Source organism: Leucopleurus acutus, assembly GCF_964270905.1.
Source record: "Leucopleurus acutus genome assembly, chromosome: 19".
Taxonomy (NCBI): domain Eukaryota; kingdom Metazoa; phylum Chordata; class Mammalia; order Artiodactyla; family Delphinidae; genus Leucopleurus; species Leucopleurus acutus.
Window position 1 is genome coordinate 49364838 of NC_139161.1, and position 17210 is coordinate 49382047.

General features: G+C 47.3%; 2 protein-coding genes across 3 annotated transcripts in view; one reads left to right on the top strand and one right to left on the bottom strand.

Annotated features, from left to right (window-relative positions):
- The window catches only part of ZZEF1 (zinc finger ZZ-type and EF-hand domain containing 1), a 114666-nt gene extending 110321 nt beyond the window's left edge, over nucleotides 1–4345 (bottom strand). For both annotated transcript variants that reach the window (XM_082860183.1, XM_082860182.1), the window contains exon 1: nucleotides 3870–4345. In XM_082860183.1, coding sequence (XP_082716309.1) covers nucleotides 3870–4223 — 354 coding nt within the window. In that variant the 5' untranslated portion in view covers nucleotides 4224–4345. The remainder of the gene's footprint in view (nucleotides 1–3869) is intronic.
- Nucleotides 4346–4730: 385 nt separating this feature from the next.
- Nucleotides 4731–16257, top strand: CYB5D2 (cytochrome b5 domain containing 2). The gene is made up of 4 exons (XM_082861826.1): nucleotides 4731–5019; nucleotides 10710–10850; nucleotides 14730–14916; nucleotides 15415–16257. The coding sequence occupies exons 1-4, from the start codon at nucleotides 4770–4772 to the stop codon at nucleotides 15629–15631; spliced, it is 795 nt and encodes a 264-aa protein (XP_082717952.1). The 5' UTR covers nucleotides 4731–4769; the 3' UTR covers nucleotides 15632–16257.
- The last annotated feature ends 953 nt before the right edge of the window (nucleotides 16258–17210 follow it).

Genomic DNA, 17210 nt, shown 5'->3' on the forward strand with positions numbered 1-17210 from the left:
TACATGCTGCGGAGCAACTAAGCCTGTGCGCCACAACTTCTGAAGCCCACGTGCCTAGAGTCTGTGCTCCACAACAAGAGAAGCCAACAAGAGAAGCAATGAGAAACCCGCGCACCACAACAAAGAGGGGCCCCCGCTCGCCGCAACCTGAGAAAGCCAGTGCTCAGCAATGAAGACCCAACGCAGCCAAAAATAAATAAATAAAATAAAATAAAAAAATTTATTTAAAAAAAAAGATGTGGTACATATATACAATGGAATATTACTCAGCCATAAGAAGGAACGAAATTGGGTCATCTGTAGAGACATGGATGGATCTAGAGACTGGCATACAGAGTGAAGTAAGTCAGAAAGAGAAAAACAAATATCGTATATTAACGCATATATGTGGAACCTAGAAAAATGGTACAGATGAATCAGTCTGCAGGGCAGAAACAGAGACACAGATGTAGAGAACAAATGTATGGACTCCAAGGGGGGAAAGTGGCGGGGGGTGGGGTGGGGTGGGGTGATGGTGGGATGAATTGGGAGATTGGGATTGACATGTACACACTGATATGTATAACACAGATAACTAATAAGAACCTGCTGTATAAAAAATAAATAAAATAAAATTAAAAAAAGAAAATGGTCCTTCCTTCAGACTTTACAACCCAACGAATTTCACAAAGTAGGCACCAAAGCTAATACAGAAAATTAATAAAATAAGACCTAGGGCTTCCCTGGTGGCGCAGTGGTGAGAGTCCGCCTGCCGATGCAGGGGATACGGGTTCGTGACCCGGTCCGGGAAGATCCCACATGCCACAGAGCGGCTGGGCCCGTGAGCCATGGCCACTAAGCCTGCACGTCCGGAGCCTGTGCTCCGCAACGGGAGAGGCCACAACAGTGAGAGGCCCACGTACCGCAAAAAAAAAAAATAATAATAATAAGACCTATTCATACTAAATTCCCACATTCAAGGCATCTGCTATCATCCTATGTTCAGCACTTTTTTCCTGCTCCAAAGTCTACATGATTTTCTGGAAGCTTATCATATTAAGAGCACAATATCTAATCTCTAATCTCTGATGTCAAATAAGAATTTAATTTAAACTCTAATTCCTCTTCTACATAGGAGTCAATTAAATTAAATATTTCTCCCTGTGACCAAATCAAAGAGTCCTTCTCCATGGACCACACCCACCAAGAGAAAAGGTGTGTTATACTATAAAATGACAACGTTTCAGACTTTGGTCTTTGGTACAAGTTCAAGAATTTTTTTAGGACAACACTTCAAGCAACTGAGGTCACAGGTATGTGAAGGCAAGACAGCTGGGTACACATGGATGGCAACAGGAGCCAGAAGAACCAACATGTACAACTTGGAAACTCTTACCATTACACTAGTAAATACTATACACCGATGAGAACCTGCTCTACAATCTGGTCCCTGCCTGCTTCCTAGCCTTGCTCTCCTCCTGCTGAAGTCTATGAAATTGTAACCCAATATCTGTTTTCCTCTTCCTCAGTAATTAAATCCTGATTTTTAGCTGAATATATGGCCATGGAATAAGGATCTTTCCCAGCCTCCCTTGCATTTAAGTGTAGCCATGTGACTGGGTTTGGCCAAATGGGTTTGTGGCCCTCTCCTTCCTTTTCCCTTTCCTGCTGGTTGTGCAAAGCAACAGCAACAGAGTCATTTGGGTCATTAAGTGGAAGGTGACTGTGGAGGATGACAGCACAAGAAGATGGACAGAGTCAGGTCCCTGATAATTGTGAAACTGCCATATCAATCCTGGACTGCCTAAGTGGACTTTTACATAAAAAGCTTCTTTATCGTTTAAAGCACTGATGCACTGGATTTTCTGCCTTGAAGCAGTTTTGTAACCATAACACATCCTACCATTCTTTCTGATTCTCTATTCTCTGGACTTGGGACTTGTGTATTCGACTCCCTCTGCCTGAAACACTGCTAACACCTCTGCTCCTTGTCTGCTTTCAGCCTTCAAATCAGAGCTGAAAAGTTAACTTTCTCACGTAAGTCTTCCTTGACACCCTGGATGAGCTTAAATACTCCTATTTTTTCACTATGCTTTCCCTTGGATAATACTCACCACACCTATAATTGCTGGGTTAATGTGCATCACTTTCAGTACTAGATACTCTTTAAGAACAAGTTATCTGCTTTGTCCACTGTCATCCAAGTGCTGAGCACTCAGTATATGCCCAATAAATATTTGCTCAGTGAATGAATGGATAACGTCATAGCCCTTGAGTGAATTCTGGACCACACCTCGAGGACTTCTGGCCTTACATTACGGGACTCCTGTAGCTCTATTCCTGTCAGACACTCTCACAATGTAAACACTGTTTCTCTCCATTCTCTTTTGGACAATTTTGAAATGTGCTAACTCCTTCAAGAGATCTGCACAGCTCTTTCTGACACTGCTTCATTTTCTCTTTACACACCTAGGACTAGAGTGGAAAGTATTGGGAATTCCCTGGCAGTCCAGTAACTAGGACTCCACACTTCCACTGCAGGGGGCCCAGGTTTGATCCCTGGTCAGGGTAATAAGATCCCACAAGCCACGCAGCATGGCCAAAAAACAAACCAGAACAAAACGAAAAGAGTGGAAATTATTATGAATGCTCCTGGAATTAAAAAAAAAAAAGGAGACACTTCACTAAGTTATATTACCAACATTTTCTAAAGTCGGGATTCTTTACAGGTATTTTTAAAAGGAAAATATAAGAAACACACAAACCACATTATCTGAATTCTGGCCATGTAGAGGAAAACATCCTTAAAATATTTTAAAAGCCTCTGGTTTTAAAGTGTACATCACTTTTTAATGGCATTACAAGTACCTGTCAGTTTACTGCTTTATGCACTCACCCTTCACTGACACTGAATATACTACATGGTTTACCCATTTTCACAAATTAAGCACCTTCTGTTATAACATTGTGGAGTTAAAGAAACAGGGCCCCAAGGAGGTAGTGTGACGTAAGAAAAACACCAAGAGATCTGAGTGACAGTCTCAGTTTTGCCAATGATTCACAGGGTGATCCTGGATCAGTTCTTTTCTTAACTCTAAAATGAAGAATGCGGTACAGATAATTTCTAAGATCCCTTTCAAGGAAAATATTTTGTTGCCATATCAATTTGCAGTTAATCACTTAACAGAAACAATGCTGGTGACTATGCCCAAAGCTATTATATACAATTACAAGTAGTGACAGGAAACCTGGTATTTGCCTGTCAGTTTTAGGCTCTAGGTAGGTTTAAATGAGTCGAAAATGTGACTTTTCAAAGTTCTAAAACAAATGTGTGTTTTGGAAAAGCTAGTTTCTGCGTGATGAGAATGGCTTTCAGAATGTGAAAATTTCCAATATGTGTTATTCTCCTCCCACATTCGTCAGGCCCACACACTGGATTCAGAAGGGGCCCTGCAAAAACCCACTGGCCAATAAAACAGAATGGTTTTCATGGCCACTCCCTTGATCCCTAGAGCACATCTCCCTTAAACCATTCTGGAGCATGATAAGGAAGCTCCAGAGGGCAGTTGATGCAGCGTCAGACAAGAGCACAAAGGTCTATACCACAGCAACATGCAAAGACATCTACACCTATCCAGTACTTCCGAGCAAGAACGGCCTAGTCCAGGATTTCCACACCTCTAATAAAGGTTAAAGAGATTCACAGTCGTCTCCCAAAGTGAACAGGCTGGAAGCGCCCACTGTGAGTCCCGGCACACTCATGCTCCTATTCTGGGAACCTGCACACCCTATGGGTTCCTGCCCAGCCTCTCCAAAGCCACCGCCCACCTCTTCACGCCCTTGGGGGCGACCGCCCTGCCCCCGCCCCACAGTCGCCAGTCAGCCCTGACCTCCTCGAACCGCTCGCCCGAGAAGCCGGCGCCACGAGCCTCCAGCAGCTCCCCGAACTGCTCCAGGGTGACGGACTCTTCGCCGCGGCCCAGCCGCTCTTCCAGCCAGCGCAACAGCGCGCCGTGGTGCCTAGACACCAGAGACTCGTAGGGCGGCGCGGGCCGCAGCGCAGCCGCCGCCTCTCGCAGTCGGGCCGGCTCCAGTAGCGCTGCGGCGGGAGGTAGCGCCGGGGCCGCGGGGCCCGGACCGGGGGTCGTCCCCGAGTCCTTGGCCCAGTCCTGGTGCGGACCCCAGCCCTCGCCCCCGGCGGCTGCCGCCTCGTCTTCACTGCTGTGACTCGGAGCGTTCCCCATGAGGTCTCCGTCTCGAGCGCCCGGCTCTGCCGCCGCCGCCGCCTCCCTGCCTCGACCTGTCAACCTCCGACGGCACCCGGCGGGCGGGGACGAGGAAGGGACGGCGGCGGCTGCGGCTTCCGGCTTCCTCGCCGACAAGCGAGGACTGATGTCGCAAAGGCGCCGTCAAGTGGACTCCACCAGCTGTCGTGAGACAGCTAGCTAGGGCATCCTGATTTCCAAGACGGCGCGTCTGTCATTACGTCTACGTCATCCCACGGCCTCCTTTGCCACCATCTTTGTTGGGGGCAGAGAATCTGCCGGCCAGGAAGGCTTCCCGCTACTCACTTTCTCGGTATCCCTCCACAGTCGCTAGCTATGCTAGAAAAGTACGAGAAAGAGTTGGAGCCAGGGAGTGAACTTTTCGCCAGACTTTCCCCCCTTGGTGACAGGCGGACACAGGAGAGCGCGCGTCGCGCCGGTGACGTAGCGGCCGGTTCTCCGCCATCTTAGTTGTGGACAGAGAGGCAGCAATCTCAGAGGAGCCGAGGCGGTGCGGCTGTCGAAATGCTGAGCCTCGGCAGGCGTGGGCTCTGGCTGGGCCTGGCCACGGCGGCAGCGGCGGCGATGGCCGCACGGCTGATGGGCTGGTGGAGTCCCCGCGCTGACTTTCGCCTTTTCATACCCGAGGAGCTGGCCCGCTATCGCGGCCGCCCTGGGGACCCGGGCCTCTACTTGGCCTTGCTCGGACGCGTCTACGATGTGTCCTCTGGCCGGAGGCACTACGAGCCTGGGGCCCACTATAGCGGCTTCGCAGGTATTAGCGGGGCGGTTCACGCCTATTCCTGCTACGACGCGGGCCGGTAGGCGTCTGCGCTTCATTCATTCACTTATTCATTCGTTTATTCATTTCCTCTTTTCCTCCCCACATTCGTCAGACCAGCGTGGGGACCGGGCTCAGCTGCATCATTCTTCTGGTCTGTTTTGACTCGGGCAGGGCTATGGGCAACTGTTGCCAGCCTTTGCTTTCCCTGTCTTTCCCCACCGCTCTTCTTGAGTTAGGCTGGAGAAACACATCTCTTGCCTCTTACGAGTTACCTTTTACTCGCCAGCAGAAGCCCCCAGTACCTGCTTTGTGCCACACTGCGTGGCTCTCAGGGCCCAGAGATGAGTGACGCCCTGCCCCGGCCTCAAGAGTTCCCCAAATGGTTGGAAATGATTCCAACCATTTCTTCAATGTGCCCCAATTGGAAGCGATCTTCCTTTCCCCTGCTCCAGGTTTCCCCTAAAAGTAGTACATTTGGTTTGAGTCGTTCTTGCTTCTAGTACAAATGCATTTGTCTGCCTTCCTTAAAAAAGTTTATCAGGTTAGAGCACAGGGAAGGAGTCTGGCCTCATTTACAGTCCTTCAGTACTTAGAACAAAGCTGGCACGTTAGGCCTCAAAGAACATTTGTCAAATGAGGATTATTCTGTCCTCCCTATTTTATATCTTGGGGGATTGGAGGATGTGATTTGCCTAGAGCCCTCACAACTAAGTCCTGACAGGACTTGAACTAGGAACACCAGCCTATTACTTTTAGAGATGTCGTCTTACCAGCCCAGAAGAATGACCATCTCCTAGATTAAAAAAGAAAAAGATGACGAGCAAGCCTACGGCCAGTGACTAAGCTGATAGGAAATAAGCATTTCCCACTTGTCATTATTTCAGGAGAACTAGGTAGCTGCCTCTGGTACTTAAATACAAGTCACCTCCCTGTCTTTAGGGAGAACTTTTAAGAAATAGAAGCATTGACAGAGAAGGAATTAAGTTCAGTTGGTGTTGCTGAGCTCCTCAAACAGTCCAGAAGGGGAAGGGACTTACCCAGGGCTACACAGTGAGTTAGAAGCAGAGCTGGAACTGGAATCAAGTGTTTTACTTACCTGCCAGGTGAGGACACTTTGGTGCACTCTCCTGCCGCACTCTGATGCAGCCATCATGGCTGTATGCACAAGTGTGAGCAGAAAACACTCCATTTCTGGAGTGGTTTTTCTTTTGCAATGTGCTCCACTGTTGACTGAGTTCCTTTGTGCCCAATACTTATTCACCATCTATTTACTGACCACTGCCATGTAGCTGGCCCTGTACCACGTGCTGAGGAATCAGAGATTAAAACATTGCTCCCCAACACCTATGCACTCTAGTAGGGAAGCAGGTATGTTCACTTATTCGCTCAGTCAATATTTTTTTTTAAAAGATATTCAGATGGTATAAAATCCACCCTTTTAAAGAGTACAAGTGGTTGTGAACATAGAAAGTTGTGCAAGTATCACCATTATCTCATTCCAGAGCATTTTTATCACCCCCAAAAGAAACCCCATATCTATTAGGAGTCATTCCCCAACCCCTCCGACTACTTAGCCCCTGGCAACCAGTATCTACTTTCTGTCTCAAAAGATTTGCCTCTTCTGGGCATTTCATGTAAATGGAGTCATGCATGTGGCCTTTTGTGTCTGGCTTCATTCACTTAGCATAATGTTTTCAAAGTTCATTCATGATGTATCGGCATGTCAAGACTCCATGCCTTTTTATGGCCAAATAATGTTCCATTGTATAGATATACCACATTTTGTTGATCTGTTCATCATTTCTTGGATATTTGGGTTGTTTCCACTTTTTGCTTATTATGAATAATGCTATGAACATTATGTACAAGTTTTGTTGTGGACATGCGTTTTCAGTTCTCTTGTGTATATACCTAGGAGTGGAATTGCTGGGTCATATGGTAACTTATGTTTAACTTTCTGAGAAACTGCCCGTTGTTTCCTAAAGTGGCTGCACCAACCTACATGCCCATCATTGATGTATTTAGAGTTCCAGTTTCTTCACATTCTCAGCAAACTTGTTACTGTCTTTTTTTTTCTTTTTGATTATAGCCATTTTAATGGGCTTGAAGTAGTATTTCATTGTGGTTTTGGTTATTTGCATCGCACTGATAACTAGTTGAGCATATTTTCATGTGCTTGTTGACCATTTGTATATCTTCCTTGGAGAAATGTCTATTCAAATCCTTTGTCCATTTTTAAATTGAGTTGTCTTTTTATTGTTGAGTTGTATATATGAATTCTTCATATATTCTGGACACTTAGACCCTTATCAGATATATAATTTGCAAATATTTCCTCCCATTCTGCAGGTTCTTTTCACTTTTTTTTGAAGTATAAATGACTCACAATATTATGTTAGTTTCAGGTGTACACCATAGTGATTTGATATTTTTATATATTACAAAATGATCACCACCATAGGTCTAGTGACCATCTGTCACCGTACAAAGTTATTACAGTATTATTGGCTCTCTGCCCTATGCTGTATCCCCATACTTATTTATAACTGGAAGGTTGTACCTTGTAATCTCCCTCACCTATTTCATTCAACCTCCTGCCTCCTTCCCTGTGGGCAACCACAAGTTTGTTCTCTGTATCTATGAGTCTCTTTCTGTTTTGTTATGTTTGTTTTTTTTGATTCCACATATAAGTGAAATTATACGGTATTTGTCTTTCTCTGACTTACTTCACTTAGCATAATACCCTATAGGTCCATCCATGTTGTCGCAAATGCTTTCATTCGCTTTTATGGCTAATATTCCACTGTATATGTGTATATCCATTTATCCATCTATAGACACTTAGGTTGCTTCCATATATTGGCTATTGTAAATAATGCTGCAGTGAACATAGGGGTGCATATTTCTTTTTGAATTTGTGTTTTGTTTTCTTTGGATAAATACCCAGGAGTAGAATTGCTGTATCATATGGTAGTTCTATTTTAAATTTTTTTGAGGAACCTCCAAAGTGTTTTCCATAGTAGCTCCCCAATTTACATTCCCACCAACAGTGTACAAGGTTCCTTTTTCTCCACATCCTCGCCAACACTTGTTATTTGTTGTCTTTTAGATAATATCCATTCCTACAGGTGTGAGGTGATATCTCATTGTGGTTTTGATTTGCATTCCTCTAATGATTAGTGATGCTGAGCATCTTTCACTTGTCTGTTGGCCATTTGTATAGCTTCTTTGGGAAAAATGTCTATTCAGGTCCTCTGCCATTTTTTAATCAGGTTGCTTGGGTTTTTTTTGTTTTTTAATTAATTTATTTATTTTAAATTTTTGGCTGCGTTGGGTCTTCATTGCTGTGCGCGGGCTTTCTCTAGTTGCGGAGAGCAATGGCTACTCTTCGTTGCGGTGCGTGGGCTTCTCATTGCGGTGGCTTCTCTTGTTGTGGAGCATGGGCTCTAGGCACATGGGCTTCAGTAGTTGTGGCACACGGGCTTAGTTGCTCCACGGCATGTGGGATCTTCCCGGACCAGGGCTCGAACTCATGTCCCCCGCATTAGCAGGCGGACTCTTAACCACTATGCCACCAAGGAAGTCCCTGTTTTACTTTGTTCTGTTGATGCTGAGTTGTATGAGTTCTTTGTATATTTTAGATGGTAACCCTTTATCAGATATATCATTTACAAATATCTTCTCCCATTCAGTAGGCTGCCTTTTCGGGTTTTCTGTTTGTTTGTTTTGGCTGCGCCTTGAAGCTTGCAGGATCTTAGTTCCCCACCAGAGATCAAACCCTGGCCCCCTGCAGTGGAAGCACGGAGTCCTAACCACTGGACCGCCAGGGAATTCCCTTGCCTTTTCGTTTTATTGATAGTTTCCTTTGCTGTGCAAAAGCTTTTAAGTTTGATGTAGTTTCATTTGTTTACTTTTGCTTTTGTTTTCCTTGCCTGAGGAGACATTCCCAAAAATATTGCCAAGACCAATGTCAAAGAGCATACTGCCGGGAATTCCCTGGCAGTCCAGTAGTTAGAACTCTGCAGTTTCACAGCCGAGGGCCCAGGCTCGATCCCTGGTTGGGGAACTAAGATCCCACAAACAGCACGGCCAAAAAAAAAAAAAAAAAAGAGCATGCTGCCTGTTTTCTCTTGGGTGTTTTATGGTTTCAGGGCTTCACTTTCTTGATAGTGTCCTTTAATGCACAAAATTTAAAATTTCTGACCAAATCCTAATTATTTTCCCTCTGGTGGTTTGTGCTTTTGGTGTCCTAGCTAAGAAACCATTGCCTAATCCTAGGTCACAAAGACTTACACCTATGTTTTCTCCTAAGAGTTTTATATTTTTAGCTCATAATTCAGGTCATTGATTTATGGAGTCAATTTTATATATGGTAGGGGTCCAATTTCATTCTTTTGCATGTCGCTATTCAGTTGTCCCAGCACCATTTGTTCTTTCCCTCATTGAACTGGCACCCTTATTGAAAATCAATTAACTATAAATGTATGGGTTTCATTCAGTCGTGTATTTACTGAGAATTTACTAAAGATCAGGCACCACCAGACACTGGGGAACTGATTCTTTAGTTTGGTATGTTCTTTTCCCTGATAAAACTTGCGGACTAGTAGAAATGACAGACGTTAAATAGTTATCACATAAGCAATTAATCAGTTATTTTTGTGATGAGTGTTAAAAGAACATACTGGTGTTACTAGAGGCCTTAGCCTAGTGGGGGAGGAGGAGAGCGAGAAAGGGAGTACAGTGGCAAGGTGAGGTTGGCGGTGGCTGGTGCAGAGCCTTGAATGGCCTGCTAAGGAATACGTACCTTGTCATAGGGCAAAAGGAAGCCCCTGAGGATTCTGAAGCAAGAGAATGGTATGATCGATTTAATTAAAATATCAGTCTAAGTGTTGTATGGAAAACAGATGAGCAGGGGGCCAAATGAATGCAGGGAGACCTAGCAGGTTACTCTAGTAGTTCAGATGAGAGACGACAGCAGCCCGGGCTTGCTTAGTAGTAGATGGGGCCAGGCAGACTGATATTTAGGAAGAAATTATAGGACTTGGGGACTGATGGGATGTGAGGGATGAAGGAGGAGTCAAGGACTACATTTCTGGACTGAGCAACTGGTTATTAACCGAGACAGGGAGTACTAGAATAGAGGCAGGTTTCCAGGGGCTGGGGATGCAGTATGGACATTTTTAACTTGTGATGTCTGAAAGTCATCTAAGGCATGTTGAGCAGACAACTGGATATACAGGTCTGGAGCTCAAGAGAAGTCTGAGCTAAACATACAAATTTGGCATCTTTGGCAGAGAGGTGGTACTTGAAACCACGGAGTGGATGAGATTGTCAAGTGGAGGGTGTGGATGGAGCAAAGGAGGTGAACAAGAACTGATGTCTGAGGCTGGTAGAAAATGAGCTAGAAGGGTAGGAGGAAAACCAAGAGTATAGTGTCACAGAAGCCAAGGGACATGGTCCACCATGCGAAATGTTGCTGAAAGTCAATGAAAGAACAGGATGCATGCCAGAAAGTATGTCTAAGATCCCGGGGCGTCTGTCACCGAGGGGGAGGAGGGATCAGCTTTGCTGGGGGCTGGGGAGTGAGGGTTTTGGGGAGATGTTTCTCAGAAAACAGATTCTTGAGTTGCTACAGTGTTGGTGATTTATAAGTTAATCTACTGGAAACATCTCCCCTAAAGGCCGAGACGCATCCAGAGCGTTTGTGACCGGGGACTACTCTGAAGGAGGCCTTGTGGATGATGTATCTGACCTGTCATTTTCTGAGATGCTGACACTCCAAAGTTGGCTTTCATTCTATGAGAAGAATTATGAATTCATCGGTAAGTATTCCACAGGTCATTTCCATAGATTTCATTTAGTTGTCTTGCAGTTGTTTTCTTGTTTTGTTTTGTTTGTCTTGCAGTTTAAGGGGCTAGAATTCTTTGGGGATTGGATCAAGGTTAAAATCTGAAAAATGCCCATGGATTTTTCACCTTAAACTCTGGCTGTCAGTGTGGCGATATGTCCCGGAAGGAAATGGCTGGGGCGCTTGTTTCCATCACCTTTTTTTTTGGCCATGCCGCGGCTTGTGGGATCTCAGTTCCCTGACCAGGGATCCGACCAGGCCCTCGGCAGTGAAGGCGCGGAGTCCTAACCACGGGCCCACTGGGGAGGTCCCTGTTTCCCTTGCTCTCGCTCCCGGGAGAGGACTGCCCGACCACTGGCTTTGGCCTCTGCTGCCCCACAGCCTGCGCCACTCTTGAGTGACCCGCCCAGGAGGGCAGCTTCCCCATCTCGCCGTGTTCCAGGAGTCTGGCTTCAGACACAGTCAGGGAGGCTCAAAGCCTGTTTGCAAATGGTTTTGACAAATATCCTTTTACTTCGTCCCCGAAGGAGACAGACATCAACCTGTGCCCATCCTCAACGAACTGCCTCCCAGGTGGAAGTCATGCTCATCAAACACTTGTTCAAGCCAGTTGTGTGGAGCGCCGCACCTGCTACCTAAATGAGAAGATACCTAACGGTGTCCTAAAGAAATGTTACACACTAAACAGTAGATTGCTTCACAAACACTGACAACTGGGATGGTTGGGCCTCTGTTCTCCATCTACTGCTGCCCTGACCTCTCACTGGAGCCCACTTAGACACGGCTAATTTCCTGAGGAACATCAGTGTCACTTCACCCTGGAACAGGTCTAAATTGGAAGTTCTTTCTCTGCCCCTAATGCCCCTGCATGTCTGCTTCTGTCATTACTCCCTGGGTTACCTTTGCTGAGAACCTTTCACTGGCATTTTCACTGACTCCTCTGCTCCATCCACGTCCAACTAGCCAAGGCTTTTTTCATGAATCTGAAGTTCTGTTTCCAGTGCCCCCTCTTCCACACCCACCACTGTTGGCCCCTGTCACCCCAACCTGCAGCACCCCCCATCTTTGTTTTCACCCAGTCTGCACCAGGCCACTCCTCAGATCACAACTATGTTTGCCACTGAAGGAACTGACCTCTATCCGTCTGGCCTTCAGAAGGCTTGGTTCTCCCTTTTCCCCATAAAGTTGCCAAACCAAAGCTGAAACATGACTGTGTTAATAAGGAAAAAGCCCAACACAGAAGAATAAAAGTGGAGTCCTGTGTGTCAGCAAAGGATGCCAGACCAAACACATCACACTGATGTCGAGGAGCAAACTGATGTGTTTGGTGAGATGAGTGAACTCGTCTTGTCTGAACAGTGTTAACGTGCAGGGGAGTGAGGGGCACATGGTCAGAAATGCCTCCGAAGGACTGTAGTTAAAGTCAGGATATATTCGAGTATCTGCTATGGATATGCTGTGGTTCTGGTCCTCATGGGGACCACAGATGAGCTGAATGCAGTTCCTGTCCTCTGTTAGCTCATTCTGTAAGGGGAGGGCAGTGTTAGGTTCTTTCAGGGCACCAGAAACCCTCAGGACAGAGTGTCAGAAGATGAAGGTTTATTACACAGGTGCACACTGAAGGACGACAGCAGGAAGCCATCTTGGCAGCCATATGGCCAGGCCTCGAGGGGAAACGAGATGCCATTTTTGTGTTCTGGAGACCCAGCCAATGGTGACCGCCATTCTCACGACACAGCTTCTGCCTCTTTCTCTGTTGCCTCTACTACTGCTGTCCTCTCTTTGGGTCTCATGTCTAAAACCCTCCAGGACAGGCTTGTCACCATGCATACAGAGACCCTCTATAGGAGAAAGTGCGGTGCCAGGCCAACTCAGACTGAAGCCCTGGGACTTGGGCCCTGCTCCCTTCATTTATTCTAACAAGCGTTCAAAATGAATGCTCTGAACTAAGCTGCTTTGAGTGCTGGGGCCTCACTGGTGGGGAGAGCAGTATCATAAACTAGTAAACTGACTAGACAATTCCAGATAGGACTGTGAATAAGCTAAAACTAATGTGATGCATGTTTGGGCATGTGCGTGACACCTTTAGAGCAGACGGTCAGGGTAGCCTCTTGGAGGAAATGAAAATTAAGCTGAGACCTGGAAGCTGAGAAGGAGCCAGCCATCCTGAGATCTGAGAAGAGAGTATTTCAGGCTGAGGGAACAGAGTGCGCGAGGTGGGGAGCAGCGAAGCATGGTCAGGGAGCCTACAGTGAGGGAGGGGACCACTTAAGAAGAGGCTGAAGAAGCAAACACAGGTCAGATGGTTGTCTTGGAGGCCTTTGATAAGAAGTTTGTGTTTTATCCATATGTTTTAGGAAGCCATAGGAGGGTATAAACCAGGCATGGAGGTGTGATTTACATTTTTAAAAGGTCACCCCAGCTACTCTGTAGAGAAAGAACTGTGGGAAGGAATGAGCTGAAGCGGAGACCACTGGGAGGCCACTGTCGTAATCCATCGTCTGGATTAGGGTGGTAGCAGTGGAAATGGAAAGGAATGGGCAGAATCAGGGTGTTTTTTAAAGGTTGGACCGACACGATTCACCCATGGTTTGGACATGAACGAAGGGAAGTGTACATTTAGATGTGAAGGAGGAGTCAGAGATCCAGGGCTCCTAAGCCAGGGAACCCAGGCAGAAGTGATAAGAATAGGGACCTCCCTGGCGGTCCCCTGGTTAGGACTCTGCGCTTCCACTGCAGGGGGCCTGGGTTCAACCCCTGGTTGGGGAACTAAGATCCCGCAAGCCAACATGGAGTGGCCGAAAAAACAAAGTGATAAGAATAGAATTGGAAAGGTCAGGATAGGGTGTTGGACTTGAGAAGATGAACTGAATCTTGGGTACACGAACGTACCCTGGAATCTCAGTTCTCGGGGACTGAGAAGATTGGACAGACACAGCAGGAGCAGGTATGTACAGATACCTCCTCCTACTTGGGCAAACCTTCTAGAAGTGCTTTCTGCTGCTTCTCTTGCCCTGTGCCAGGGGCTGCTGTGAAAGCCACTTGCACTTCAAGACTCGGAGATGCAAGTCCCTGCATCTAACAACTGATCTCTTCTTGGCTCTGGCCTACAGGCTTGCCGACCACTTGCTGGCCACTGCCATAGCTCAGACCTTACAAATTCTGACGAGGATTTCAAACTAAAACCAGTTTCCACTCAGCTTGTCCACTGAAGGACTGAGCCGGAAAAGAATGGTGGAGGGGAGAGCATGAGCTCAGGGCCAGACCCACTTACTAGCTTCAGGGACTTCCCAGCTATTCAGTCTCCCAGTCTCTCTCCTAGGACCACGGGAGCACTGATTTCTCTCTCAAACGGGTGTTAGGAGGATTACAAAATACTGGTAAAGTGGTAGCACAGCTCCTGATGCTGAGTGAACACTCAGTAAATGACTTATTTATATCCATATAAGACAAAATAATTCAATGTGGGGAAGAAATGAGCCACAAAAATGTTATGCAGTAAGCCATTCATTCATCAAGCATTTCTTGGACACCTACTGTGTACCTCAAGCACTGTGGAACATTGAAAAATGAGTGACATGTGGGGAAGGATTTTATAATTTCCGTGCTGGAGGACTCTACATCTAGAACAGGGAGGCGTCTATCCAGAGTCGTATAAGATGTTGAGAGACATCGGGATAGAAGGCAACACAAGTCCCTCCAACCAGTTCTTAATAAATCAGCAGCCAGCAGGCTACTGTGGAAGGCGGAAGCCCTGGGGACTCGGCTTTACCAGGACTTCTGCAGGAGCTAAGCCTCTGTTCCTGCCCCCCCTCCCACGGCTACTCTGATGTCAGCTTTCCTGTCACCACAGGGAGGGTGACAGGAAGGTTCTACGGAGAGGATGGGCTACCTACTCCAGAACTGACCCAGGCAGAAGCCATGATCACCAAAGGCTTGGAGGCAAATAAACAGGAACTGAAAGAGAAGCAGAAGTTTCCACCATGCAACGCTGAGTGGAGCTCAACCCGGGGCAGCCGGTTCTGGTGCTCCCAGAGGAGGTAAACGGGCTTCCCTTCTGTTCCTCCCGCCTCTCCCCCAAATCCATCTTCTAGGTCACCACATCTGTGCTGTTCAGTGAGGCCATAAATTGACTGTTAACCCAGGGGAACTTTGTCAAAATACGTGTGCTCTGGGATAGCGATTCTCAAGCCAGACGCTGCTTTTGAGACGCTCAGAGGCCAGTGGGGAAAAGCCTTTCACAGGTGTTGCCACCAGTGCAGGGAAGTGGCGCTGCCTCCTAGGAAGGCAGAGGGCAGGGGCCGGAGCAGCAGTGAAAGGACGACGGGCTGTGCCCTTAGAGGGGAAGCTGGAGGACCTCCGGGGGGAGCAAGAAGGTTCGGGTGAACACTGCAGACCACTGCCGTGGGAAAACACTAAGGCGGGAAGTGAAATGGCTTCTACTTTTCACAGGGCCTGGTTCACTGCTCCCCCTCCTCCCTTCCCAGAGGAACTCACGACTTCATGCTTTAAGCAGCCCTCTTTCCTTCTCTCCTTAGTGGAGGTGTGAGCAGAGACTGGATTGGCGTCCCCAGGAAGCTGTTTAAGCCAGGTGCCAAGGAGCCCCACTGCGTGTGTGTGAGAACAACTGGCCCCCCTAGTGACCAGACGCCGGACAACCCTACACACAGAAATCGTGGGGACTTGGACCACCCCAACTTGGAGGAATACACAGGCTGCCCACCCCTAGCCATCACATGCTATGTCCCCCTCTGAGCCGGTACCCTGTATGTCCATAACCCACAGGGAGCCCTCACCTGCCTTTCCCTAATGGGCCCTTGACTCCTGTGCCCTAGGAGGGCTCCTACATGAAACAAGAGGGCCTGGAAGGACTGGGCCATGCTCTGCAGACAGGACTCATGCCCCTCCCCATGGGCTCACCATTTTGGTGACTGAGGCCAGTGCTTGGCAACCTGCCTAGTACTGGTCGGCCTGTTTTTGCCACTATTCCGCTAGATCTCCTCACCGTCATCCTTTGGAGTTCACAGGTATTAACGGGCACAAATTTGACCAACTCAGAGCTAACTGGACAGACAAGCAGAAGGGCTCTGAGCTCCAACAGCTTCCTTTCCACGGACTCCCAGGCTGCCCAGATCAGCTGCCGGCCTGGGCCCTGCTTGTAAGTCTCATCCTGACCAGGACATCGGGGGCTACGTCATTCCCTTACAACTCAGAAACAAGCAGACACATCCAGAAAAGCCATACGAACTAACAGTGTCAACACAACCCTGTTCCAGTTCCCCACTTGCTAATGTGAGCCCTGACTTTTACAACCTTTCTTAAAAGTAAGACCTCTGCCCTTAGGCAAACTTGAATTTATCAGTACAGCCAAAAGCCACATTGAGTTAATTCCGAGCTGGACCAATATAGTGAGAGGTGACAATAAAACAGGATAGGCTAGTTCTGGAAATGGAAAAGTTTTTGCTTATAGGGATGCAGCAAATCCAGATAACTCTGAACAAAGCAACAATTTAAAGCAAAGATATTGTTTCTCTTTTAAACACTTAAAATTAGGGGTGGTGTGTTTTCAAAGGGAGAAGTCTGCATTTTGAGCAAAAGGTAGTTTCACAGCTCTAACGCGGACACTGGCTAGCGCAACATCAAAGTTTGGGCAAGGCTACAAATGACAATACAAACAGCCTCAACAGTGGGTGGTGTGTCCAAGGTCATCTGTAATCTCCCACACTGGACCAAGTTCATACCCGTTACCTCCTCGATTCTAGTTAAGCTCATGGGGGCAGAGTTCCTACCTTACAGGTAAGGAAACGAATCTGAAGCGATTACAGGTTCATGGTCTCCCCATCTGTGCCTTCACCTCAACTTCTCCCAGTCCCCTCAGCTGTTAATCTAAACATTCTCTGTCCTCCCTTTCTTGGTCTTTTTTCCTCTCCTTTATCATTAGTCTCACTTAATAGCTTTCCAGATTCACGGACTGGAAAACAGAGGCTGCCTGCCCTAACTGGTGTGGCTCACTGCCCTTCGGCCACAGCTGCTCTTCACACCTGAATCCTGCTCTTGACTCCTTTTGCCATCCAGGATCTTCCTCACCGGCCTTTCCGGCACCTTTAACCTCTTCCTGCCTCCCGGCTCTTCCCTCTAAGTCTGCATTCAACAGCTCACTTCCCTTCCCTCCTGCCCCATTCTTCTGAGGCCCCGTAACTCCTTCCTGTCCCTGCTTCCCGCCCCAGCGAAGCTTTGGAGAATGCTGCATGTACTCAGGCTTTGCTCCTCAGCCCCCGTCTGCCTGCAACACAGTCGCCCAGCTTAGCCCTTCCCTGCGCCACAGCAGGATAAA